The sequence below is a fragment of the Acinonyx jubatus genome, chromosome D3 (assembly GCF_027475565.1).
Source record: "Acinonyx jubatus isolate Ajub_Pintada_27869175 chromosome D3, VMU_Ajub_asm_v1.0, whole genome shotgun sequence".
Classification (NCBI taxonomy): Eukaryota; Metazoa; Chordata; class Mammalia; order Carnivora; family Felidae; genus Acinonyx; species Acinonyx jubatus.
This window is the reverse complement of record NC_069392.1, coordinates 16,400,780-16,428,512: the sequence shown is the minus strand read 5'-3', so window position 1 is coordinate 16,428,512 and position 27,733 is coordinate 16,400,780. Positions and strand designations below refer to the sequence as shown.

Here is a 27,733-nt window from a genome sequence, read left to right as displayed (position 1 = left end):
AGGAGAAAAAAGAGGAAATATAGAAATATAGAAAGAGGAGAAAAAGAAAAATGAACTATGGGAACATCTTCAGTCTGTTTATATAAATACAAACCTAAATCAACTCAGTTGTATTGTTCCACAGAACCTCATCCTTCTTCCCTGCAGCAAGCAGGGGGAAAATCCTCCCATTTTAACTACTGTAATAAACAGGAAAAACAATGGTTTGCCTCTTTACCCTGAAACTTTCCCAATCCTAACACAGCTCAATTTCACTACAATTCCTAAAACCCCAAGTTCTGGTAATATTAATCTCCCAAAGATATTACAACCTAATGCTATTCTTAAGCTGGAGTCCTCTCAACTCTATCCTCCCCTCTGTGCTAGCAACAGCTCAGCTGCTCAAAAATCCTAATTGCATCTCACAGATCCAAAGTAAAATAAAAAGCCTGACTTCACGTGAACACTGAAAAGTAATATAGGGAAACCAGAAAGCCAGGACTTTCCTTGCAGCTTCCCAAGATGAGCGTGGGTTGTTTCAGCCTCCAGCATACTTCCTTTATACCTACAAAAGTCAAGTCTGCTATATTTGTTTTTCTTCATAGAAACGACTTAAGTCTTCTTAAAATTGATAGCAGGAAACCTTTAATGAAAGTTACTTATCCACAGCTTTAATTGGGTCTTTTAATGAAAGCCTCAATTCACATTTAATTGTTAATGGGGTTTCTAAGTACAGCTAGTTAAAGCACAGCACAGCAGGCTTACACGTTTAAATTCCTGCAAAGACTTTATTAGAATCACATGGACGGCTGCTGCTCAGAAACTTTCATTTTCCTTTTTAAGACCACTTTTAATCTTGAGTGTCCTTTTGGGACAAGGCAGGAAAAGGCCCGGGGGGGGGGGGGGGGGGCGCGCGGATAGCCCACACCCCAGAGAATTTCTCATTAGCTCAACTTTGTAATTGGCTTATTTTACAGCCATAGAAAGCTTTGGTGAAGTTCTACACATTCATTCATCACCTCCCAAGGCTCAAGGTCCAGAACATTCTACATCTTTTAACAAAATGAGCACTTAATAATATTTATCAGATTAGCCATAATATTTAATCCGAAAGTTTCTCTGCCATGTATTTCTCAACATGCACTTCTGAGTAGTAGGTCTTCCATGCAGAACAGCTGCAGGATGGGAGAGATGAAAGACTCAAGAGCACGAGGAATAAGCCAGTCTATTAAATCCCACAGAAACCAACTTCGAAGACTGACTCCCACTAACCTAGTCAAGATCAAGTGATGGGCCATCTTCAAACCTAGATTTGAACAAATCGTAACTAACACACACTTCTCCAACAGATTTATTTTTGAAAGGAATGGATTTTGAGGAGGAAAAACATGGGGTAGAGATATGGAATAGAAAATAAATACAAATGTAAGCTGTTTTGCTAATTGTTTTATAACCACAACAAATTCGTACAGAGAATGCCCTGTACAAAACAACACAATAAAGGTTCAAAGATCGAGGTGTTCCCCTAGGCAAGGCTGAAGATTTCAGTCTCTGGTATTTGGAATTTAGGCTGCAGTCCTTGTTTTTGGATGGATCACTGGGTGTGTGACACAGTCCATGCGATTAACCAGATTTGAACAGAAGAATGGCCACTTGGCCCAGGTAGAAGTAGATGAAGTGTTTGGTTTCATGTGTCACATAACTACCGAAGTTCCTCCCCACGATGCAGTGCCAGGTGGGGTTGTACTTCTTGTCAAACTCCTGGTGGGGGGAGAGGGAGGAAGAAAAAGAGAACACTAGAATTTCAGTGCTAAACCAGAGGTCAGAGTTTGCCTCCTAGATAAGTAGAGCCTGTAGGGGCAGAAAGGAGGAACGTTAGCATCTGCAAATTCTTAGCATGAAAGAATGTTCCCCAGCTCCAAGTCGCCTACATAGTGCATTAATGCAAACATACTTGCAGTCTGAGCTAAGCTGAGAATGGGGGTTGGGGAGGTAAAAGGCAGAAAGGGCAGCCTCAAAGGGCGCTTTGTTATCATGGTAATTTCACCTCCGTATCTTTTATGATATTGTTAATTAACAGCAGGTGATAACAGTTTCAGTCTATCAAGTCATGTATAAACAAAACAAGTCAAAATTATCCTACTGTAGATCATGCACCACAAAATCCAAAATGGTCACTATTTAGCCGAATATACCCCATTCCTTAGCGCACTCCAGTATCAATGAAAACAAAAAGATGTCCAAAATGGCAAAGCCTCAATTAACATCTAAACCACTGTGTGAAAATTTGAAAGGGGCACAGCAATCCACTGTTCCTACAGAAAGAATGCTAGCAGCAGAATCCGACAGCCACCTGGTCAGATTTTATTCTTGATTGTAATTTCAGTAGCCCTCTCTTCCACATCTATCCTGATGATGCCCAGCTACCACCTGGTACACAAGGACAGCAAATTGCAGAAACAACTTTCCCTGTTTTCCTCACCCAAAGGGGCTCTGAGGACGAAAACGCCGGTGATGATTTCTTCACTTAGGCAACTGTAGGGCAGGGATCAAAGCTAACCTTTCTCTATAAAATTCTTACAAGTCTCTGTGATGAGTTACACAAAAGTCGGCTCTTATACAGTGTATGCAGCGTGAACATCTTTCAGACCTATTGGTATAACATTCTTACAAGCTAGATGAACGCACTGCTGCGTTGGTCAAAAAAGGTATTTCTGTTCCATCTGAAGTCTTTCATTTCCCTATTCTCAACTGGGAACCCTCCCACGGCTTAGGCTGCCAGCTTCCTTCCCTTCCAGAAAACACAGCTCGGAGAAATTGGCAGTCCTGCCAGCTTTCTACAGAATGCTATTTACCAAGCCCTAACCCCAGCCCCCTAACCACCACCACCACCCACTTTCCCTCAACTGCCGACTAAACTCCCCACTGAAAGGCTGGCAACATCTCCCTCCGGCCCGGCTGGAAACACCCACGCAGCACCCCCCCGCCCCTCCGGAACACCCAGATGGATCCTCAGCGCAGGAATCCTGCAGAAGGGGGAATCGCTGCTCCATGATCCTAGAAACCGTTGCTAGGTGGCGCTTTCCCCCCGCGGAGCTGGGTAATAAAAAAACTTCAGGAGCCGAGGGTCTGGTCTTCTCATCAGGAGCGCAAAATTCATCTGCGTCCTTTCTGGAATCCTCTACACCCGAGCTGCCCTGCGTGCCTCCAAGGACCTCTGCCAAGCGCCCTGGGGACGCAGCATCGGGGAGAAGGACTAAGTTGTGATTCGCCCCAGCTGTGCGCAAACGGCTCGACCCCCCCCCCCCGCACCCCGTCCTCACCTTCTTAATATGGGCCGCAATGTCCTTCTCTATGTTGTATTTCTCCAACGCCTGAGTCGCACACTCCACCGAGTCCTGTTGCATCTCCTCCGACATGTCGGCGTTTTTGATCACGGCCTTTCGGTCACACATGGTTACCTGGGGGGGGCGAGGCCCCGGCAAGGGGTAAGAAGTTGGGGTGCAGGTTGTGCCTGAGGCGCCAGCTCCCCCAGCCCGCTCCTCCCGCCCCCCACCCCACTTCTCAGAAAGCGCGGGCCGCGCGGACCGAACGGCGGGAGAAGTCTGTCGGGGGATGTAACCAGGCGAAGAAGCCGACCGCAGCCCCCGGGTCCCTCACCGAGGAGCAGGAGGTGGCCAACTGCAACGGTCTCCTGGGGGAGGGGCTGGCGACACTCACAGCCGGCTGAAGCTACCGTAGCCACCGAAGCCGTGGCGCATCTAAGGAGCCCCACGCCAGCCGCCGCCGCCTAGTGCCTAGGCCCCGCCCTGCTCCCGCCGGCCCCGCCCCCATCGAACGTCCCCATTGGCTTGACGCAGCCCCCAGGACTCTCCCATTGGCCCATGACCTCAATGGTTCCCTCAGGATCTTTCTCCTGCATTTTGTTGCGGACCACAATGCATCTCTCGCGGCGTCGGTTGCCCCGGCAATGGGCTGCACGCTGTGAGGCCCACACACCCCGAAGGTGGAGCTGGGGCGGGGTCGTAAGGACCACCCAGAGACCAGAGGGGTGCGAGGAGACTTTATGCCCAAGCCGGGAGAAGTGCCTTCAAATTTTCGAAGTTTGTCCCAAATTTGCGAAGGTGTTCTCGAATATCTTGGGAAGTTGGGTGTCCTACGTACGTCTCCCCTCCACCCCAGGTCCCAAGGATTTGGGGATTCTGACTGAGGTAGCCAGTCCCTTCACTGAAAGTGTATCTCTGAAGCAGGGCCGGCTTTATGAGTAAGTGACCAGTGCAGTCGCAGAAGAGGGGCCCCAGGGTTTGGTTTAATTTAACTCTCGAATTCTTGAAATTATTGATTTTTTTTTTTTTTTAACAAGGGATCCCACATTTTCATTTTGCAGTAGGTCCTGCAAATTCTATAGCCGTTCCTCTTCTGAAATTTGGGGTAGTGGGCCAAGGGAGGTGGGGAGGTCTTCAGGAATGGGAGAGGGTTTCTTTATCCTGCTGGGCAATGGAGACTTCCTTTAAGGGGCCAGGGGGCCATCTGGGTGGATTTGGGAGTGCTGATCCCAGGTGTGTGTGTCTAGGGTGGGGCTTCTTGCTTTGATGAGGCAGTCTTTCCTGTGTGGGAGTTTCTTGGTTGAGGATTTTCTCCAGGGCGGAGGTGCCCAAATGGATAGAAAGGCATCCCTCAGAGGTATTTTCCTCTGGCTTTGGGAGACCAAACACTATGTGGTTAAAAAAGCTAGATCTTGGGGGGTTGGGGAGCAGGGTCAGATCTGGATTTAAATCCCAGCGTTGTTATTTACTAGCTGTTTGAATGTCAGTTTTCTTATCTGTGAAGGGGGACTAAATATAAAAGGAAACCACTTCATAGGCATGTTGGGAATATTGAAGGAACTAATGCCTTTGAAGTTCTTCAACACAATGTGTGACATGTACTAGGTGCTTAATGAATCTTATCAAAGACTATCAGCTGATGGAACTGTCCCAAGAGTCAAGCAAGATTTTGACCAACCCTTAAATGCCTATGATGTGTTTTTGAACTTCCATAAGCAAGTTACCAGACTCATCATGCAACCAGAAGTTTTCTGTTTACATTTCTGCGTTTTTCTTCTTGACCACTCACTCTCATTAACCCAGAACCCCTTAAAACAATTGGACCTGACAGGCACATAACTCCAAAGAGAAACAGATGGGAATAATGAGCGCCTCAGGTATCACATGTGCGTATCAATTAAGTAAAATTAAGAGGCTTTTCCAAGTTCCAGGTTTCCAATGGAGGGATTATGAGTCTCAGGAGTTAAAATAATTCTGTATGGTGTTGCTCCTGAGGAAGAAGTTGGGAGTTGGGCTGGAAATAGGGGTGAGGCTGGGTTGCTGCTTCTACCTGACTTGGGTGCATGATTCAGAGCTGTGGAATCTCATGATGCCAGAGCCTGTATCTGTCTTGGGGGCCTGTATATATATATATATACACACACACACACACTTTTCTTATATATTTTTTCAAATATATGTATTTATCTCTCTGATCTATGGCTTGGCCAGCTTCTGTTTGAACAGAAGGAGCTGAGAGTAAAGTATATGCCATAATAAGAATAGCAACTGTTTATTGAGTGGTTGTTTACCACCAAGTGCTTTCATTCATTCAGCTATTCCTCACAATAGCTGGACCTAGGACCCCTTTCCTCCTGTTTTCCTCTTTGCTTTTTTTTTTTTTTTTTTTTAATATTTATTTTTGAGAGCGAGAGAGAGCACAAGCTGGGGAGGGGCAAAGAGATAGGGAGACACAGAATCTGAAACAGGCTCCGGGCTCTGAGCTGTCAGCACAGGAGCCCCATGTGGGGCTCAAACCCACGGACCGTGAGATCATGACCTGAGCCGAAGTCGGATGCTTCGCTGACTGAGCCACCCAGGCACCCCCCTCTTTGCTCATTTAGATTACAGCCCAAATTCCACCTTCCCTGACATCCCATCTCTACCTGCCCTCTACCACCACGCTTCAGTGACTTTCTACAACGCTTATTTTTACTCCATTGTACTTGTTGCATTTATTCCTTCAGAAGAATTATCTCATGTATTTATTTGCTTGGTTATTGTCTCTCCAACCCTGTCTTGTTCACTGCTGTATCTTCAGCATCTAATTCAATGTCTGCATTGAATATATAGTATGCATTGAATTAAATATGTGTGGAATTAAAATTACCAGGTCTTATATCCCCATTTAATAGATTAGGAAGTTGATTTTCTGAAGGTCACATTGTTAATAAGTTCTAGGTCTGGATGACCTAAAATCCATTCTCTTAACTTCAGTGTTATTATAGTTAGCTGAGTAGACAATCTGCCTTTTTCTTATTTATAACTTTGAAGATAAGGAGTTTGAAATGGGATAATGTTAAAATTTTATTTTTTTAAGTTTATTTTTTTATTTTGAGAAAGAGAGAGGACGAGAGAGAATCCCAAGCAGGCTCCACACCGTCAGCAAGGAGTCTGACTAGGGGCTCAATCCCACAAACCATAAGATCATGACCTGAGCCTAAATCAAGAGCCGGACACTTAACCGACTGAGTCACACAGGTGTTCCTAAAGTTTTCTAACAGAGAGTAGGATTTTCTTTAATAAATGCCTATAACTTTCCCTCCATTTGTAGCACCTGCCTTCCCTAGCATCTCCTGTGTTTGTACCACTCATCTCAACCAGCTATTGACTCTAATTATTTTAAATTGGAAAGTAGGGTACTACCAGAGACCCTTGCCTTCCTGGGCTATGCTTAACCCCTAGAAACTCCTAGGTTTCTAGGAACCAAAAACCTTGCTGCCTTTTTCATTCCTTTAGCACTTACTTTTGCAGAGTTATTTCTTATTTCCTATCTATTCATCCCACAGTGAGGTATCCCCTAATTATCAGAGAAATGTACTGTGCAGTAAGGATGCTTCAAATATGTGCCTAGAATCAGTTACATTCCCATCCTCAAGGAGCTTCTAGTCAAGAGTAACCTAAACCTTCTAGTATCATAGGTTTGGGGTTTGAAGGGACTTCAGAATGCAGGGGCCCAGCCACTAACTCTTAGTGAGATGAGGTAGGTGGGAGTGGTAGGAACTACGACAAATAGAAAAACCCTTTCAAAGGTGTGAGGCAGATACTGCCATTTGGGAATGCTGCCCCAGTGATGCTAAATCTTCTCATTTTCAAGAGAGATCAGAGACCTGGATTATTTTTGTGATAAATATTGTTTTTAGTGTACCTGGGTGGCTCAGTCAGTTGAGCGTCCCACTCTTGATTTTGGCTCAGGTCATAATCCCAGGGTCATGGGATCGAGCTCCACTTTGGGCTCCAGGCTCAGCATGAGCCTGCTTAGGAGTCAGTCTCTCTCTCTCTCTCTCTCTCTCTCTCCCCCCCTCCCCCTTTCCCTCACTTGTGCTCTCTCTCCCTAAAATAAAATTTTTAAAAAATATTAAAAAAAATTTTTTTAAATATTTTTTGGGCTCTATACTGACAGCATGGAGCCTGCTTGGGATTCATTCTCTCTCTCACTCTGCCCATTCCCTGCTCACTCTCTCTCAAAATATACATTAAAAAATAAAATACAGTGCAGTCTAGATGGTCCTCTCATCTAGTTGAATACTCTTTTTGTATTCAGGAGACTCAGAGAAGGTATAATATATAAACATATAGTCTTTGTCTAGAATTCCTGACACAGAGCTCTAAATACCCTTAGAATTTTCTGAGTGATAAGAGCATCTTTTGTTATTCATAATGAGCCCCTATTAACTACTGATACCTGAGTTGATGCCAATGAGGTGACTCTTTGTGAGGAGGGTGCTGGATAGCTTCAAATATCTAGATAGCTAGTCACAAGAGGAACCAACCCTGTTATTAGAGGTTTGAAACTTTCTGTTCCCACCCCAGTCATGTCCCGTTCCCCGACCCTCCCCATCTCCTCACCTGGGAAGGGAGAGGAGCTGGAGATTACATTGAATCTCCAGTGTCCATGTTATATAATGAGATCTCCATAAAAGCTCCAAAACCTTGAAGTGCTATGAGGGTGGTGCCCCTGGAGAGGGCGTGGAAATCTGCAATACTCCCACCCCCAATATGCTTCTCCTCCATTCGCCTGTTCCTGTAAGTAGAGTGCTTTCTTGAATTTTGTGAGTTGTTCTAGAGAATTATCACACCTGAGGAAGCTGTCATGGGAATCCCCAAATTTTTAGTCTCCTGGGTGGAGTGAAGGTAGCCTGGGAAGCCCATGGGCAGGGACATCTGAAGTGGGGGCAGTCTTATGGGACTGAGCCCTTAGCCTGTGGGGTCTGTGCTAACTCTGGGAGTCAGTGTCAGAATTGAATTGTTGGACACCCAGTTGATGTTGGAGAATTGAAGAATTGGTATGGAAAAATAAGTACTTAGTGTTGGGGGTGAGGGGAAAAACAGTGTCAGGAAAAAAGATACTACAGAAGTAAAGGGACCTGCTCATGATTACATAGCGAGCTACTTATGGAACCTGGTCTGACTCCAAATCTGGTATTCTGTCACATCATACAGACTGGCTTGTCCTTGGGTGCTGGGGATTTTATATTTTCTGGGAGTGAGTGGAGTGTGGTGTATGCTTGCTAATTGGCGCATAATGTTTGCTAAATGAATGCTGAATAAATGAATGGATATAGCACCAAAATGCCTACACTTAGAGCCCCACAAAGATGATATCTGGTGTAGTTTTGATTGGCAGCAGGAAGGGGACAACTCATTATAGCAGAGACTCAACAAACCACATTCTTGTTTGATCAGAACCATCTGATCAGATTTAGAAAGCCTGAGAATAGGTCATTTCCAGGGTCCTCTGGAAGTTCAGATGACACCAGAGTAAAACCACTATGACACCACCAAATAGAAACCTCAGAGAAGTTTCCAAAATCATCCTTCATGATTTTTGCCAAACCTGCACCCTACCTCTACTACTATTTATTCCATATTTTTCTTTAATTAAACTTTTATTTTCTTAAATAAGTATGTTTTAAAAGGCAAATGTATGTTATGACCATAAATGGAAAACCAGTCTCATTTGTTATAAATGTAAGGTAAGTAACTATAAAATAAATATTTGAATATAAAACATTTTGTGCTCATATTGCTTAACTGATCTTGGAGACCACTAGTGATGTGGTCCCACACTTGGGATGTGCTGCCCTAGTGGAGGAGGGTTCTTAGAAGGGGTCCATGGTTGGGTTTTACAATCCCCCTAGAATTATGCACAAAATGTGTGTTGTGCTCATAGGCATTTTCCAGCGAGAGGATCTATAGTTTCCATCAGATGCATGAAGGGATTTAGAACCCAAGGAAGATAAAGAACAATTGCCCTAGAATAACCCAAACTCCTGGAATGAATGTCACAATTCCCTCACCAGATCCCACTGAATTGGCCCACCTGGCGTTCCAGAGCTTCACCAGTCTGGGCAACTCACTCTACTCCACTTCTAGATGCTAAATTTGCTTGAAAAACCTTCTAAACCTGAAAACATGCATTTTCTATTCCTACCATGGGAAATCACAATTAGCAGGAGGCAAAATTTCTACAAACATAGGCTTTGGGATCAGACAGATCTGCCTAGGAAAAACCTAAGTTGTGCATCCTCCTACAAGTTAACCTCTAGAGGGGCACATTCCCGATTTTGAAATGGAGTTAATACCTTCATGATAAGGTGGTGGTAAGGATTGTATTAAATAATTCATACAGAGGTAGCTCAGTTAAGTGTTCAACTCTTGACTCTTGATTTCAGGTCATGATCTCATGGTTGGTGAGATCAAGCCCCTAGTCAGGCTCTGCAGACAGCGTGGAGCCTGCTTGTGATTCTCTCCCTCTCTCCTTTCCCCTTCCCTGCTCATGCTTGCTTGCTCTCTCTCCCCCTCTAAATAAACATTTAAATAAATAAATAAATAAATAAATAAATAAATAAATAAAGTGTCTAAAGACCTAATCAAGGTCCAAAAAACAAAAACAAAAACAAAAAAAGGTAGCTATTGCTGTTGTGTATTGAGACCCTACTATATGCCAGGCATTTGGGACACATTGTCTCACTGAGTTTTCACAACTCTATGACAAGGATATCAAGAACTGCTGGTCTCTCCATTACACATAGGAGGAAAGAGGGTCAGAGAGGTGAGGTCCCTTGCCAGAAGTCACCCTGCTCAGAAATGAAAGAGCTGGGTCTGACTCCACAGTCACATATGGTAGATGGAACCTCTGAGCTGTCCCAACTCCCCAGACAAAATGAGCTGATGGGTGTTCCTGGAGACTTTTAAGCATCCCTGGCTCCTGGCAGAAGCCCCCTACATATATGTTGGATGGATGGATGGATGGATGGATGGAAGGGATGGATATTTCAAACTGATTCAGCATTGCTTCCTCTCACACTTGACCCTAGATTGATCCTTGACTGTCTTGATCTTCTCTGGAAAAACTACCTTTGTATTTTAGCCACCACACGTTCCCAGGCCTTCAGAAAGCCCTTTGGGATTGTTCATAAGCAGGTTGGGGGATTCCTTGCAGGGCTTGGAGCTCTACCCTCACACAAACAGGCTAGAAAGTGTGACTACCTGCTCCACCTCCACTTGCCACTGGTCCAGGATTACGCCGTCCCCAGTCCTGTCCAGCAATTACTTTCCGAGGTTTTCTGGGACCTCAAGCCCTTTCTTGGATCAGTTCTGTCACCAACCTAGCAGCCCTAGCTCTCCCTACCAGAAAGGACATGTGAGATATGGCCTTGCAGCAGCCCCCAGAGTTGATTCAAGGACTCCTGCCCAGAAAGGATGGGCTTCATGGGAGAGTGCATAAGGCCTAGGTTTGAATCCAGAAGCTTCTTCCCCATGGAGAAGGGCTGGCACTAGCCTGGGGCTGGCAGGGGAACTGAGCTTTAGAGCCAAGTACTGTACTGCAGTGCAGGGAGAGTGAGGCCATGCAGGCTAGGACAACTCAGGGAAGAAAAATCTCCTCTCTGGCCAATAGCCAAGCCTTGACTGAGTGGACAGACCCCTCTGAAGGCTTACTTCTCAGTCTCCTGTCCATGGTGGCAGCAGATAAATTCAGGAACATCCCGCCAGAGAAGCCTAGTAGCCCACCTCAACTTCCTCTACCCTTTCTAAGGTGTGTAATCTTAGGTAAGTCCACCTCTCTGAGCTTCAGTTTTCTCATTTGTAAAATGGGGATTGCAATAGTCCTTGTTTCTTAGGAACAATTTGGAGATTGAGATGGTGTGTGTAAAGTATACAGTGCAAGACTTGGCACACGGCAGAAGTCAACAATGCCAGCTACCAGTTATCATTGTTACCCTAAACCAGGATTTTTCCACTAACATTTTGGACCAGAAAGTTTTTTGTTAGGGGGCCATCCTGTGCATTGGAGGATGTTATCAGCATCCATAGCCTCTACCTACTGGATGCCAAGTGCACTTCATACCCACTGTCAACCAAAAATGTCTGTAGACAGCACCAAATGTCCCCTGGTGGGTGACACGGCCCCAGTTGAGAACTATTGTTCTAAACAACCTAGACTGAGTCCAAATGTCACAAATCCCAAACTCACAGCCCCGTGTAAAGACAAGGCAGGTAGGCCTACTACAGATGAAAGGATGAGACATCCAACAATTACAGAACAGGTTCCCTCCAGAGAACACTTAAGAAGCTGGACCTAGGTTTGCTCTAGGAGCTAACAGCCCCCTCTGACTCACTAGTGACCTCAGTGTTACTCTTTAATTCTATGCAAAGTGGCCTGAGTTAAATCTCAATTATTCTAGGGCCCAGACAAAGGGACAGGTAGCTGGTATCTGATTTCTGGCATCTGCATTCTTTTTCACTGACTGGGAGAAAAGTTGATTCTCCAGAACTCAAGAGTTCATTCAGACCTTCATTCCTGACTGCTGAGAGATTTTTGAAAGAACTAGATGTCAGTCATTGTTCAGGGTGCTGAGGATTATGATATTGTGATTTATAATGAGAAATATATATATATAAAATATATAAATTATATATATGTATATTTTTACATATATAAATAAATAATATATAAATACATATTTCAACCAGGTTCCTGGCTCACAGCTCCCAAAATCTTGGAATTTCCTGAGCAGTTACAGAAATGGCAGTAGCTTTTTTTTTCTTTTTAAACAAATCTCAGCTATAATAACAAGTTTATGATATTATGATAACAATTATGAGCCAATAACTGTTTATGTTAATAAAGTGACTTTTGGAAAGTACTTAAGGAGAATTGATTGCCAGTGGAGCCAACCACGTGATCAGAAAGTTGGACCTTTCAGCTCCACTCTGACCTCCAGGGGAGGGGGGAGGGGCTGGAAATTGAGCTCAATCACTAATGGGCAGTGATTTAGTCAATCATGCCTATGTTATGAAGCCTCCATAAAACCCTAGAAGGACAGGGTTTGGAGAGTTTCTGGGTTGGTGAACAAATGGAGATGCGGGGAGAATGGCATGCCGGGAGAGGGCATGGAAGCTCTGAGCCCTCTCCCCATACCTTGCCCTATGTGTCTCATCCATCTGGCTGTTCCCGAGTTATATCCTTTCATAATAAACTGGTGATCTAGTAAATAAAATGTTTCTCTGGTTTTTGCAAGTTGCTTGAGCAAATTAATCAAACCCAAGGAGAGGGGCGTGGAAATCTCTGATTTATAGCCAGTTAGTCAGAAGTACAGGTAACAACCTGGGCTTGAGACTGGCTTCTGAAGTGGGGTGGGTGCGGCAGTCTTAGAGGACTGAGCCCTTAACCTGTGGGTTCTAATGCTATCTCCAAGTAGATAGTGTCAGAATTGAGTTGAACTACAGAACATCCAACTGGTGTCCAGAGAATTGCTTGTTGGTGTGAGGGAAAACATCCTCCCCATATATAGTGATTGGTGACCAGAACCCTATTAGGAATGTACAAGAGAACAAAATGGACAAAGTCCCTTCTTCATGGAACTTATATTCTAACAGGAGAATAAAGATAATAAACAAGCAAAAATACGTCATACCCTGATAAGTGCAATGGATGATAATATAGTAGAACAAGAGAACCAAGGGTGACAGGATGAGGAGTCTTATTTTATTTATTTTTTTAAATGTTTATTTATTTCTGAGACAGAGAGAGACAGAGCATGAGTGGGGGAGGGGCAGAGAGAGAGGGAGACACAGAATCCAAAGCAGGCTCCAGGCTCTGAGCTGTCAGCACAGAGCCCGACGCGGGGCTCGAACTTGGGAACAGTGAGATCATGACCTCAGCCAAAGTCGGATGCTCAACCGACTAAGCCACCCAGGTGCCCCAGGAGTCTTATTTTAAATAGAGGTTTCTGGGAAGGACTCTCTGATAAGGTGCAATTTGAGCCAAGATTTGATGACCTGGCTACTGGGTGGAGGATAGAGTGTACAGAAGCCAGTGGAGGCAGAGAGGCCAGGCATCAGATGGCTTGAACCAGGCAGGAGTTAGGATAAGAGGTGGTTGACTTCTGGATGTATTCTGAGGGTGGAGCTGACAGATTTGCTGATTAATTGAATGCAAGGTGTGAGGGAAGAGAGGAGTCAAACATGACTCTAAGACTTGTGGCTTAAGCAACCAGAAGAATAGATTGGGTTGGGGAAGGCTGGCCAAACCAGGAACAAAAAGTTGTTTTGGCCATGTTAAGTTTGAGATGCCTATTAGACATTCCAAGTGGAGAGTTGGATAAGTAAGTAGTTGGATATATAAGTGGAGAGTTGGATAAATAAGTAGTTGGATATATAAGTTCTGGGAAGAGGTCCAGGCTGGTGCTATAATTTGGGGAGTCGTCAGCTTATAGATGACATTTAAAGCCATGGGACTGGATGAGATCACCACTGAGGGAGAAGTACTTGAAGATGGAAGAGGTTATGCTTATTCAGCTAGCCACATTATCTGAGCTTTTAACATGGGCCAGGCCCTAAGGTAGGTGCTAGGTATAAAGATGTATATCCCTAGGCACCTGCCCAAGAGACGCTCTATTAATTTTTCCTAAGTGCTTTGGCCATTTAAAGGATAAACATTGAGAGTTCCTGTCATGCCCTTAGTCATTTATTCTCTTTTTTCAACAGATACTTATTGAATACCTATTTGTACGAGTTTCCCATCTAGGCACTAGGGACATGAAAGGAAGTAAGTCAGATATCACTCCATCCTAATGGTGTTCACATTTTATATGTGGAGGAGGCGGGCGTTGAACAAGATGCATGTGATAATGTGAGTGTAGTTGTGACAAATGCAAAGACAGAGAAGGTAGGCTAGTATGAGTTCTGTTAATGAGGGCTGTGACCAAGCCTGGGAGGCAAGGAAGGCTTTCCTGGGAAGTCACAGTTGAGGAGCAATCTAAAGGAACAGGAACGTGCAGAAGGGGATGTACAGAAGCTTCTCAGGTGGAAGGAATAGCACAGTCAAAGGCCTGAAGGCTCGAAGGAGACTGGCAACTGAAGAAGGCCAACATGGCTACAGAGCAGTGATCTGGGGAGTGGGAGACATGAAGCTGGAAGAGGGGGCAGCAGCCAGACCCTTGGCATCTTGTGAGCCTGGTGAAGACACATGGACTGTCCTGAGGTCACCATTCACTCTGAAAGGCTATTTATGCCCTTGGAAGACTTCTACAACGTAATTTTTCATAGATCCTCAATAATCCATCCATAACTATTTTCCATCCATAACTTTTTGAAACAAGCTCTTATCATTGAACACTCGGGTTGTTTCAATTCCTCAGCATTGTAACAATGCTTTGTTCTGATGAACATGCTTCAAAGTTAAAAATAATCTTTGTTTTATTCTACTTTCAGAAGCAATAGGTACTCATTGTATGAGAGTCAAACACCGCAGCAATTTAGAATCTGGAAAAGAACATTCCTGGTAATCTTGCAATTCAAAGATAACAGCTGTTAAAGTTAGATTTTTTTTTTAATTTTTTTTTCAACGTTTATTCATTTTTGGGACAGAGAGAGACAGAGCATGAATGGGGGAGGGGCAGAGAGAGAGGGAGACACAGAATCGGAAACAGGCTCCAGGCTCTGAGCCATCAGCCCAGAGCCCGACGCGGGGCTTGAACCCACGGACCGCGAGATCGTGACCTGGCTGAAGTCGGACGCTTAACCGACTGCGCCACCCAGGCGCCCCTAAAGTTAGATTTTTAAAAATGTATTTAATAGCCTTTTTTCTTCTTTTTACCAAAATGGGGTGCTTCTGAGTTTTCCATGTCACGACATATAAATCTGCTTCATTCTTTTAATTAACTTCCCTACATTCCCACCATTTCCACCTGCCCACACTCAGGTGTATGCACGTACTGCCTCCCCTCCAGGTACCAGGCATGAACCATGAGTGCTCCTATCTAAAGTCATCTCCCTGGCACTGAGCCCATCTTCTCTCAGTCCTGTGATTGCTAGTTGGTCAAATTCTGCATCATTTAATTTCTCCCATCTACTAGATTATTCCTATTAGTGTACACACATCCTGCAGCATTCTCCATCTTTCATAAATGCCTTTCTCTTAACTATACATTCTCCTCTAGCTACCACCCCATTCAGCTCCAAAGAGCTACCTATATAATTAGTCCCCCCTTATCTGTGGGGGATGCATTCCAAGACCCCAGTGGATGCCTGAAACTGCAGATGGTACAGAATCCTAGATATATACTATGTTTTTACTATACGGACATGCCTATGATAAAGTTTAATTTCTTAATCAGGCAGAGTAAGAGATTAACAACAATGACTCTGCTAACAATTAACAACAATAATAAAATAGAACGATTATAACAATATACTGTAGTAAAAGTTGTGTCAATATGATCTCTCTCGAAATACCTTATTGTACTGGACTCCCCTTCTTGTGACGATGTGAGAGGATAATATGATAAAGTGCCTACGTGATGGGATGAATTGAGGTGATGGCATAGGCATTGTGACACAGTGTTAGGCTACTAGTGACCTTCTGAGTATAGTTAGAAGGAGGATCATCTGCTTCCAGACCTCAGTTAACCGTGGGTAACTGAGACTGCGGGTAACAGAGATGGTGGAAAGTGAAACCGCGGATAAGGCTGGAGGATTATTCTCTCAATATCTCCTATTCGGAACTATGAGAAATGAATTTTGGTTGTTTACATGCCACCCAGTGAGTGGTATTTTGTTATAGCAACCTGAAAGGACTGAGCCATCTGCCATTGTCCATTGTCTCCTCCATTCATTGCACCAAAACGGCTCATCAAGGTGCCCAGTGACCGCCATGTGCTAAATCCGGTGACTCGTTCTTAGCATTTTCATTGATGTATTCGTCACAGTTGCTTTCTTCCTTTCTTTTTTTTTTTTAATTTTAATTTTTTTTTTTGACAGAGACAGAGCATGAGTGGGGGAGGGGCAGAGAGAGAGGGAGACACAGAATCTGAAGCAGGCTCCAGGCTCTGAGCTGTCAGCACAGAGCCCAACGCGGGGCTCAAACCCACAGACCACGAGATCATGACCTGCGCCAAAGTCAGAGGCTCAACCGACTGAGCCACCCAGGCGCTCCTGCTTTCTTTCTTTCTGAAGTTCATTCTTTGCTTAGGTTCCAGGACCCCCTGGACTCTGACAGTTCTCTTATCTCCCTGGGTGCTCCTCCTCAGCTTCACCTATTTGTTCCACCCCTTGTCCCTGACCTCTGAAGGAAGGAGTGTCCCCGGTCTCACTCTTTGGGCCACTTCTCATAGTCTCTATTTTCCTGGGTCTAAAAACCATCTCCATGTCTGGGACTCCTGTTTCAGTCCGCTTGGGCTGCCATAACAGAACACCAGAACCTGGATGGCTTCTAAACAACCAAAATTCATTTCTCACAGTTCTGGAGGCTGGAAGTCCAAGATCAGGATGCTGACACAGTTGGGTTCTGGTGAGAGCCCACTTCCTGGTTTATAGCCGGCCGTCCCTGTGTCCTCACATGGTGGAAGGGGTAGGGGGATCTTCCTGAGGTCTCTCTTATAAGGGCCTATTCATGAGAATATTCCTATTCATGAGAGTTCTACCCTTATGACCTAATATTTCTCCAAAGCCCCACCTCCTAATCCTATCACACTGGGGGACAGGTTTCAACATATGAATTTGGGGGGTACATAAACATTCAGTCTGCTGGAGCCTTCAAATTTGTAGTCAGCCAGAAAAAAAATTGTGGGTAAACTGAGAACCCCATTTGCAGCCCTCTCCTAAAGTAAAGATAAGTCTTACAGGGCTGAGCCCTTAACCTGTGGGGTTCTGCACTAACTCTGGGTAGTGTCAGAATTGAATTGAATTGTTGGACACAGAGTTGGTGTGGGAGAATTGGAGAATTGGTATGGAAAAATGACACATTACGTATCAAAAAAAAAAAAAAAAAAAGACACCAGAGGAAATCACTGAGTATTAGCACAGTGTTAGATACACGGACTTCAACTGATATAAAAATTATAAGCCACAAATAGGAGAGAATTAAAAAAAAAAGATGTGAATAAATGGAAAGTAACATCAAGGTTCTAGATGGGAAGGCCAAATATAGCATGAATGAAAAAATTTTCCACGTGTAAATTTGTAGATTTAACACCATTCCAATTAAAATACCAATAAAATGTACAGAACTTGATAGAAAGATGCTAGATTATGCTTAGACAGATTGGCAACAGAACTAAGCCTTCCAGAGGTACAAATTAGGAGGAAAGTTCTAGACTGGGGTCACACCGTTCTTGCCACCACTGAATACCAAGTCACCAAATCAGGGACCTGGAGGCCGCGGAGGGTTTGGCCAGGCAAAAGACTGGGGAGGCAGAGGTGGAGAAATCAGTGTTTCAAGTGTATGCTTTCAGACACAGCAGATCCTAGAGAAGCTGGCTGAGGAGCAGTGGGAGGTGAAGAGAAGCTGGGGGAGGCACATCATGAAGAGCCAAGATAAGGATGTGGAAATAGGGTATCTCTCCAGGGGGCAGTCACTTTGTCTCCTCCACTGCTGAGTCCCTAGCAACTAACCCAGTGCACACAGTAGGTGTTCTATAAATATCTTGGTGATCTTTTCATACCTGTATAAACGGACTTGTTTTTTGTAACTTCTGCATAGTGTTCAGGCTTCCACATTTCCCATGTGACAGGTCCCCTCTGGATAGACCTTGAGATTGCTTCCAGTTATTAGGGAATCATATTATTATTATTATTATTATTATTATTATTATTATTTATTTTTGAGAGAGAGAGAGAGAGAGAGAAACAGAGTGTGAGTGGGGGAGGGCCACGGAGAGAGAGGGAGACACAGAATCTGAAGCAGGATCCAGGCTCCAAGCTCTCGGCCCAGAGCCCAGAGCTTGAACTCACAAACCATGAGATCATGACCTGAGCCGAAGTTGGACACTTAACCGACCGAGCCACCCGGGCGCCCTGGGAATGATAGTTTTTATTAAGAAATATCCTAGCATTTTGAATGCAGCTCTCCTGTATTCAGGATCCCTGTATTCAGTGATTCCTCCTGTGGCCTTTCCTCCCCAGGGCCAAGAGGGGTCATTGGATTTTTTTTTTTGCTTGGTCCTGTTCTGCTCTCCTTCTGGTTCCCAAACAAGCAAGCTTTTGCTATTCGTGGTCCCCTCTGAGACTGTGAGACTATATTCCCCTCAGGCTTTCTCCTCCCCCCAGCCCGCACATCAACTCCCCTTTACAATCATGCTATTCAGGGATATACAATAAACATTTGTATGGTAAAGGCAACTCACACTGATTTCCATTGAGCGCTGAAATACTTAGGACTTAATGTATACTCTAACCCAGCTTGGCTCTGATTTACATTAGGGCTTCTCACCCTAAGTCACCTGTGGTTCTAGAAGGAGAAAGAACACCCCTCACCCTCAACCCTTGGCCTTATTGTGCTGAACTATTTAGTTTCCCCCAGAGCACCCAGCTCTCTTCCGACCCTCCCAGCTTTCTTTGCACATGAGTTTCCTTTTCCTCTCCTCTTGTGTCTGGCTAACACCAGCTTCTTCTTCAGGTTCTAGAAGCCATTCCCAAGCCCCTTGCCCCCACCGGAAGCCTTCCCTGAACACCCCATTCCAGTCTGGGTTAAAAGCTACAGAAGCACCCTGTACTTCTTGTAGCACATATCCCACTTCACTGTTATTTCCTTTTTAGTAGTTTGTGAACAGTGTGAGGGCAGAGTTTGGCGGTTTTTGGTTGGTTTTATTTTGTTTTTTAAGATTTTATTTTATTTTTTACTATTTTTAATGTTTGTTTATTTGTTTATTTATTTATTTATTTAAAGTTTATTTATTTTTGACAGAGAGAGAGAGAGAGAGAGAGACAGAGCATGAGCGGGGAGGGGCAGAGAGAGAGAGAGAGAGAGAGACACAGAATCCGAAGCAGGCTCCAGGCTCTAAGCTGTCAACACAGAGCCCGACGCAGGGCTCAAACTCACGGACCTCGATATCATGACCTGACCCGAAGTCGGACGCTCAACCGACTGAGCCACCCAGGCACCCCATCGTTTGTTTATTTTTGAGAGAGAAAGAGAGAGACAGCAGAGAGACAGAGAGAGTGGGGGAAGGGCAGGGAGTGAAGGAGACACAGAATCTGAAGCAGGCTCCAGGCTCCAAGCTGTTAGCACAGAGCCTGACACGGGGCTTGAAGTCATGAACCGCAGGATTATGACCTCAGCCGAAGTCAGATGCTTAACCGACCGAACCACCCAGGTGCCCCAAGATTTTATTTGTAAGTAATCTCTACACCCAATGCAGGGCTTGAATTTACAACCCCCGGATCAAGAGTCGCACGCTCTACTGACTGAGCCAGCCAAGCGCCCCAAGTTTGGGTCCTGTTCACTGTTTTGTCCCTGGCACCCATGATAGCACCAGGCGGTTCTGTGGCTCAATAAATATCAGTTGAATGAATGAACAAATGTCAAGTGGGCAAGCAGTGGGGAAGCCACCAATGTCCCAGATGCTACATGCACCACTGTAGGCTCTTAGAGCTGGGGAAGAAACAAAAATCTGGACAAAATGGGACAAAAATCTGGTTTCCTGCAGGTACCTTCAAGGAGTGTGTCTGGCAACCCAAGAGAAAGGATGGAATAACAAAAGAAACTGGTCCCCAGCTGCCTAGCTTCAGGGAATGTTTGTCAGTGTGACATTGACAGAAGCCCTGCACATGTGCTGACTGAGGGGGAGAGCCAGCCTCAGCCAGACAGAAGCAGGTTCAGCTACTGTGCATGTGTTAGCACAGAGGGATGTGTGGCTTAGAAGCTTCTCGGCTCTTCCTTCTTCTTCTTCTTCTTCTTTTTTTTTTTTTTTTACTTAAATAAAATCTCCAGCATAAGAGACTCTTAAAAACTGAGAACAAACTGAGGGTTGATGGGGGGTGGGAGGGAGGGGAGGGTGGGTGATGGGTATTGAGGAGGGCACCTTTTGGGATGAGCACTGGGTGTTGTATGGAAACCAATTTGACAATAAATTTCATATATTGAAAATAAATAAATAAAAATTAAATAAAATCTCCAGATATTTCCCATATTTGTTTGTTTGTTTGTTTAGCTTTAAGGGGTGTTTTTATTTTGGAGGTGCCATTACCAAATTATATTGACACAGCTTATTAGAAATCTACTTAGTAAAAAATTGATTAGAGTCCAAAAACATTAAGATTCTATTAAATAAATGTATCTTCTTGCTGCATCAAAAAAAATCATTAGCACTCTCATTAATCATTTCACACCCTTTCAACCCTTTGCTTGTGTTTCTGGTTTAATTCGGCCGTGAAATAAGTTTCAAAGGTACGTGATAGGGTGGAGAATGTTTAAGGAAAATTTCTGGGTTGAGGGTAAGGAATTTGGGGCTGAGAAAACAAAACTTGGTGAACTTGAAGAGTCCGTCTGTCATTTTGTACCTTAGTTCCCCTTTTCTGGAGCTAGAATAAATCTTTTTTAAGTACTAGTTAATAAAGTCAACAGGTGTTTATTAAGCACTGTTAAAAAGAAAACCACAGGCCCAAAATAGTGTCACTGAGGTTAAGGCTCCAAGTCAGTAAACCAAGTCTTAACACCTAACCTAACTGCAGTTTCAACCCTCCCAGAAATGGAACCTTTAACCAGTCAACATGGGAATTTTCTGGTTAACACAAGGAAATTTACTAATAGGCCCCCTTCAGTTCCCCACAGGAGGATGACTTTGCTTAAAATAATGGATTCTTTGCGAATAATTTGCTTTTTTCCACTCCCTCTCTACCTTTAAAAATGTTTCCTCTTCTATAGCCCTTTGGAATTCTTGTTTACTAGCTAGACTGGATGCTGCCTGATTCATGAATTGATTAATAAAGCCAATTAGAGAGGTGCCTGGCTACCTCAGAGTGGCATGTGACTCTTGATCTTGGGGTCTTGAGTTTGACCCACGTTGGGTGCAGAGATTACTAAAAAATAAATAAAGTTAAAAAACTAAAGTCAGGGGCACCTGGGGGCTCAGCTGGTTAAGCATCCAACTTCAGCTCTGGTCATGATCTCACAGTTCATGGGTTCAAGCCCTGTGTCAGGCTCTGTGTGGAGAGCTCAGAGCCTGGAGTCTGCTTCGGATTCTGTGTCTCCCTCTCTCTCTGCCCCTTCCCCACTCATTCCCTCTCCCTCTCTCTCTCTCTCACTGTCTGTCTCTCTCTCCCCTCCCCTCAAAAATAAAATTAAAAAAAACAAAAATTAAAAAAAAAATAAAGTCATTTAGATCTTTAACATTTGTTTTTGTTGTTGTTATTTAACAGCACCTACTATGTGCCAACATAACATGGCTGTAAAGGGAAGTGATTGGTCTCAGTGGTTCTTAACCTTTTCTGGGGGGTGTGACCTTTGGGAATGATGAACTGCACCATCTTATATGGTAGCCACTGGCCACATTTGGCTATTTAAAGTCATATTAACTAATTACAATTAAACATAATGAAAAGTTCAGTATCTTAGTTGGAGTTCTTACATTTTAAGTGCTCAATAGCCAAATGTGGCTAATGGTTACCACACAGAACTTAGATATAAAATGTTCCCATCATCATACAACGTTCGATTGGACAGCATCACATGGCTATTCTCCCCAGAAAAAAAGACTCTTCTTTCAATGTGCAATCCTTTACATCTGACTTTACAACTTTTACAATGTTGAAAGATTGGGGTGGGAGTTGAGTGTATGTGTGTGTGGGGGGGGGGGCAGTCGTCATTGACTGGTCCCTGATGCCCCTGAATCCAAGACAAAGAAGCCCTGATATGACAAGCTATTTGAACACTCCATCTCAGAATAGAGCAAGCTGACAAAAATAAAGCAACAAAGCTGTTACAAATTCAGTATGCTCACTGCTTTAAATGTACCTCCTCATGTAAAACCAGGGTTCCTACCTGGATGGTCACATTCAAAGAAACATCAGCTTATCCAAAAATAATTGAAAAACAAATACTAAGGATTTTCTGCAGTCTCTTAAGGAGACAACAAAGGGGAATAATATTCACAACACACTGCAAATCTTCTTGAATTATCTTTCCTATCTTTTTCCTCTTCTCATCCTCCACACGTGGCGCTTGCTTCCTGAAAGCTCTCTGCACCCCCATCCAAACCCTCTCCAAACCTAGTCTGCTGCTGCTTCTCCCCTTCCTCCCCTGCACAGCAAATTTCTCTATTAGGGACCTCTGCAGAATATGTTTTATTTTACTCCATCACACAAATACAGTGACAAAGAATAACAAAGAGAAGGCTCCCTGGGTGATGTGACTAGGCACATGTTCCACAGTGACACAACCCACAGCTCTCCCTGGCAGCCTGGACCAGTTTTTCTCAGATGACTCATTTTCCCACCAATGGTCTACTCCCCCATCACTTCTTCAGTCCACTGTTCCCAAGGACCAGAGTCTGGGAGAAACTCATGACTGAGCCTGACACAGAAGAAAACATTTTGTTGGCATGCCAGAGGGAACTGATGTCATAGGGAAAGGGAGAAAACCAGATGGGCTGGTTCGCAGAATGTTTTATCCCCACTGATAATTGTTTTATTATTTTTTGGGGTGCACTGCCCTACTCGCTAGTAGGGAGTGAATGGCTTGCTGTGGGAAATACATTAACTCTTCATAGTCTGCCAAGATGAAAGTCTTCAAGATGAAGATAGTTCCATTGGTGCCATTCTTATCTTCATGGTACGAATGATTGACATTATTGAGCTCCTATGTATTTTAGGTGAAAGCTTATCCCTGTGGGAACAGCAGTCCTATCCCATGTATCTGAGGACTCTGATGCCCATCCACCATCATTAGGTCATGCACCTGGAATTCTGTTTTCAGTGGACACATAGAGCCTAGAGCCATAACATTTCTTATCCTTCTTTATGTTTTCCATACACATCTGAACTCATCATCATCGTCCATCCCCTATAGATCACCTCCTGCTTTATTCCCATTTTAGAATGCTACTATTGCATAACCAGTTCTCTAAGCCAGAGACTTGGAAATCAACCTGGACTCCTCTTCTCTCAGGCCCCACACCCAACCTATCTCATCTCCCATGTCCTTATGATATCTTTTCCTTGAGATAACCCATCTCCTTAGTATCTATCACCTTACACCAGGCCACTGACATCTCTTGTTTGGAGGACTGCCACAGTCTCCCAACTGGTGTCTCCCTGCGCCAGCTCCCATGTTACTTCTCTGTGTAACCTGCTAGTCAATGGGCCATTTGGGGCTATCCCTGTTCTTGCCTATACTCACCTTTAGGCTAATCTGACTACATTGTCATATCTTCCCAGAACAATAAAAATCCAACTCCAAAATCATTAGTGGACAATGTAGCTTTAAATGAAGGAATCTATGAAGTCACAGGAGGGGGCTTACACTGCAATTACATAGCAATACTTCCTACAGAGACTTCTGGTCTCTCATCTCTGCCCAAGATTCTCCTCCTCCCCCCACCCCCCATTATGGCTATTGCCACACCTCTCCTTCACTCCCTTTCCTTTCCCTACTATCCTGCAGCTGTCCTCTAGTCAAATGAGCTCTTGGTCTCCTCCCAGAGACTCTGTAACTCCTACTCCATATCTCTAATCTGCTCAACTGCCACTTCCTTCTGAAAAGATCTCATCCCAGCATAACTCCTTAAAACCCTTCATGGCTACTCACTGCTTTCAGTAGAGTCCACACTCTATAACATGGTCTACTAGGCTTTGCAAGCCCAGCCAGCTCCTTGTCCCCATCTTCCCCACTTGAACCCTCTGCTCAGCTATACCGTAGGGCAGTGGGGATTGCCCCTGGTCTGATGTGCTCTGTTCTTAATGTTTACTTATTTTTGAGAGAGAGAGTGAGCAGGGGAGGGGCAGAGAAAGAGGGAGATTGAGGATCTGAAACAGGCTCTGTGCTGTCAGTGCAGAGGCTGATGCAGGGCTTGAACCGAAGAAATGTGAGATCATGACCTGAGCCTAGGTTGCATGCTTAACCAACTGAGCCACACAGGCACTCCTGTGGTGTTCTCTCTTCTGTGGAGGTGATCTGTCATGCTGTCCTTTTTTCCTGAAAAATCCACCCCTTTTTCCCTACGATTAACTCCTACTGTCTTTCAGGGCTCAACCTAAACATCTCCTGCAAGCCTTTCTTATAATCTTGAAGACTGTGTTAGGCGGTCTCACAGCAGTTTACCTTTATTGCAACTGGGCTCTCAATGGCTGTTTGAATAACAACTTGAAATATACTTTGAGGACAGAATTGTATTACCACATGCCATGGGCTTCCTACAGGGCTTAAACTATAGCAATGGACTCAATGGTGCTGAATAACTAAATAAGCAAAAGCTCAAAAGCACATCCCTGCCTAGGGTCTGTGGCCTTAGTAGAGAATGGAACCCATGAGCCCTTTAAGCATTAAGCTATAATTCTGGCCTCGTTTGTGTTCTAAACTGCAAAGGTTAGTACCTGAATTCACAGAAAAAAAACTCTACCCTTTGGGGTTCCATGGATGATCATAAACGACCCCTAGAAATTTAGCTGTGTTCCTTCTAATCTAGGAAGGCTGTAGTTGCCATATCTCCACATAAGGGCACATTTTCTAGGCTAGGTATGAATCCCTCTGGGGATTGCATGCCTTAGGACTTTGTACAATATATGCTGAATCATTACTATTTATAAGCAATCTTCCACCTAGAGTACTAGTAGGCTACTTAGCTGACTCCAATAGCTTTTTTTTTTTTTTTTTTTTTGGTTTGGTCTTTCCAGGCAACAACCATGTAGGAGTGGCAGGACTCAGAAAGAGGTATTAACACACCTAAACATAACCCCAAAATGGGAAGGCATCTGGACTTGTGGATGCCTTTAGGATATGTAAGCTCCTATAAGTAAGGCTTTGTACTTAGACTCAAGATCATATTTGGCCAGGGCTCTTTCCTGCTTGACTTCTGAAGGCTAGCAAAGAACAACTAGAAGCTTTACATAATCCAGAATACAACAGATGGTTCTGTTTTATTTTAGAAATAATTTATTGTGCTTTGTTCCAATTATAAAAGTAGTACATGCCAAATACAAATTTGATAAATACGGAAAAGCATAAATAAAAATATAGAAATCATTTCCAACAAGAAGGTATCTCCACAAACATTTGGAGTTATTTTCTTCTATGCTTTTTTGTTACAAGTAATGTATATATATGTGTGTGTGTGTGTATATATACATATATACACACACACACACATATTTTTTTTTCCCCTCTCCAGTGTGTGTGTGTGTGTGTGTGTGTGTGTGTGTGTGTATTCGCTTGAACAGAACTGGGCAACACTGCTTAAATTTTTGTTTACTTTTTTTTCCCAGAATATAAAAATGAAACAGAGTTGCAGTAACTATATTCAGCTTTACAGAAATGTGTAAGGTCTAAAGTGAAAATGCCCACAATTGCATTCTTTAGAAACAACTGGTGTCAACCAGTTTAATAGATTCCTTGAGAATATATATTTACATGTGTATAACGTACATATTAAACACCATTTTATTTATTTTTTAAAATAAAATTTATTTTGAGAGAGAGAGTGCAAGCAGGGGAGGGGCAGAGAGAGAACGAGAGAGAGAATCCCAAGCAGGCTCTGCACCGTCAGTGCAGAGCCTGATGTGGGGCTCAAACTCCCGAACTATGAGATCATGACCTGAGCCGAAATCAAGAGTTGGGTGCTTAACTGACTGAGCCACCCAGACGCCCCTAAACACCATTTTAAATTCATTTTAATTATAACTAAATTAGCATGACCTTAGCATCCTTCAAAATATCATTTAAAAATTGTGTAACATTCAATATTATTATGTTGGACCACTCCCTTATTATCAAGCATTCCATTTTTTTAACTGCACAAAATGCAATGAACATAATTTACTGTAACATTTTCATATTTCCTGATGATAAAATCCTACAAGTGACATTACTGGACCAAAAGGTATATGTATATTATCAGGGACTGATGTATACCATCACAATCTGCCTTCCAAAAAGGATATACACTCAGTAGTTATGCGTGAGTGCCTAATTTCTGTTTTGATTTTAAAAGGCTCAGAGGTGGTATAACTACAAATCAACTACTGTACCTTCATATTAAAATTTTTTTAATGTTTATTTTTGAGAGAGAGTGGGGTAAGGGCAGAGAGAAAGTCAGAGGATAGAGGATCTTAAGCAGGCTCTGTGCTGAAAGCAAATAGCCTGATGCTTGCAGGAAATCACCAACTGTGAGATCATGACCTGAGCCAAAGACGGACACTTAACCAACTAAGCCACCCAGGCGCCCCTAAATGTTTGGTTTTATTCCGTTGCTATTCATTGCTAACATTAACAGAGTTGGGTTTTTTTTGTTTGGGTTTTTTTGGCGACCGGGGCAGAACACGAACACCAGAGTTTGTTTTTAACAGGTTTCATACCTGCCCCATTTATTATGCAAATTTCCAGACATACAAAAAGGTTTAAAGAATGGTGCACTGAACAGACTGAACGCACCCACCGTCTAGATTCCACAGTTAACATTCCGCTGTGTTTGCTTTTGCCTATCTGCCCATTATGCATCAATCCACAGAGGCTTCGTTTTTAATATGAGAGCTCTTTTTCGATCAAGACTCTTGTGATGCAAGGCCTCTATTTCTGGAGCGTCCCCACGTTCAGTGCCCTGAACTATGGGAAGTAAATGTGAAAAAGTGCCGAGGTGAGTGTCTACCCGAGCTCCTGAAAGGCTCGGCCCACAGGTGGGGGGCACGGCTTCGGCTTCTAATCCTGATCCCCTCAGTTTTCTCACCTGTAACACTGGAATCCCTCCATCCCCGGTGAGGATTAAAGCACTCTATAACGACAGCTGAGATACTTAAGACTCTTTCACTCCCTCCGTGTCTCTCTTGAATGCCACAGCCTAAGTAAGCTCCGGAGGCCATCTCAGCTCTCACACCCACTTTAGTTCCCCGTCAGTTCTTAGACCTCAGTTGTAAGCAAGTGTTAAATGGGGGCAGGGTCACCCAGAGGGCTACTGACCTGAGTCTGAGGGCCGCGACAGCCCCACCCAGCCCACCGTCCGGGACTCCTTCAGACCGCAGCGTGGTCGGCCTGCGGCCCGGACCTGGCTCCCTCCCTCCGGCGCCCCGCAAGCTGAGTGACAGTCCGCGGGGTCCCTTCCGACCGCTGCCCGCGTCGCCACAGGGAATGCTCACAAAAGCCTGTGAGGCAGGCGGCGCTACAGAGGCAGAAAACTGAGGCCTAGGAAGCCTGAGTCACTTGCCCAAGTGCACTAATTAGGCGAGTGAATTGCTTTCAA

The 27,733-nt window shown here is 44.1% G+C and overlaps 1 protein-coding gene across 2 annotated transcripts; it reads right to left on the bottom strand.

Annotated features, from left to right (window-relative positions):
* Positions 1-1,314: 1,314 nt before the first annotated feature.
* DYNLL1 (dynein light chain LC8-type 1) lies at positions 1,315-27,600 on the bottom strand. Of its 2 annotated transcripts, none has more exons than XM_027043958.2 (3): positions 27,454-27,600; positions 3,303-3,440; positions 1,315-1,740 (listed from the first exon to the last, which is right to left on the bottom strand). In XM_027043958.2, exons 2-3 carry the CDS (start codon positions 3,432-3,434, stop codon positions 1,603-1,605), a joined length of 270 nt encoding a protein of 89 aa, XP_026899759.1. In that variant the 5' UTR covers positions 3,435-3,440; positions 27,454-27,600; the 3' UTR covers positions 1,315-1,602. The 2 variants fall into 2 exon arrangements, with proteins under 2 accessions (XP_026899759.1, XP_026899758.1); XM_027043957.2 differs by lacking the exon at positions 27,454-27,600 and adding an exon at positions 3,640-3,799.
* Between the last annotated feature and the right edge of the window lie 133 nt (positions 27,601-27,733).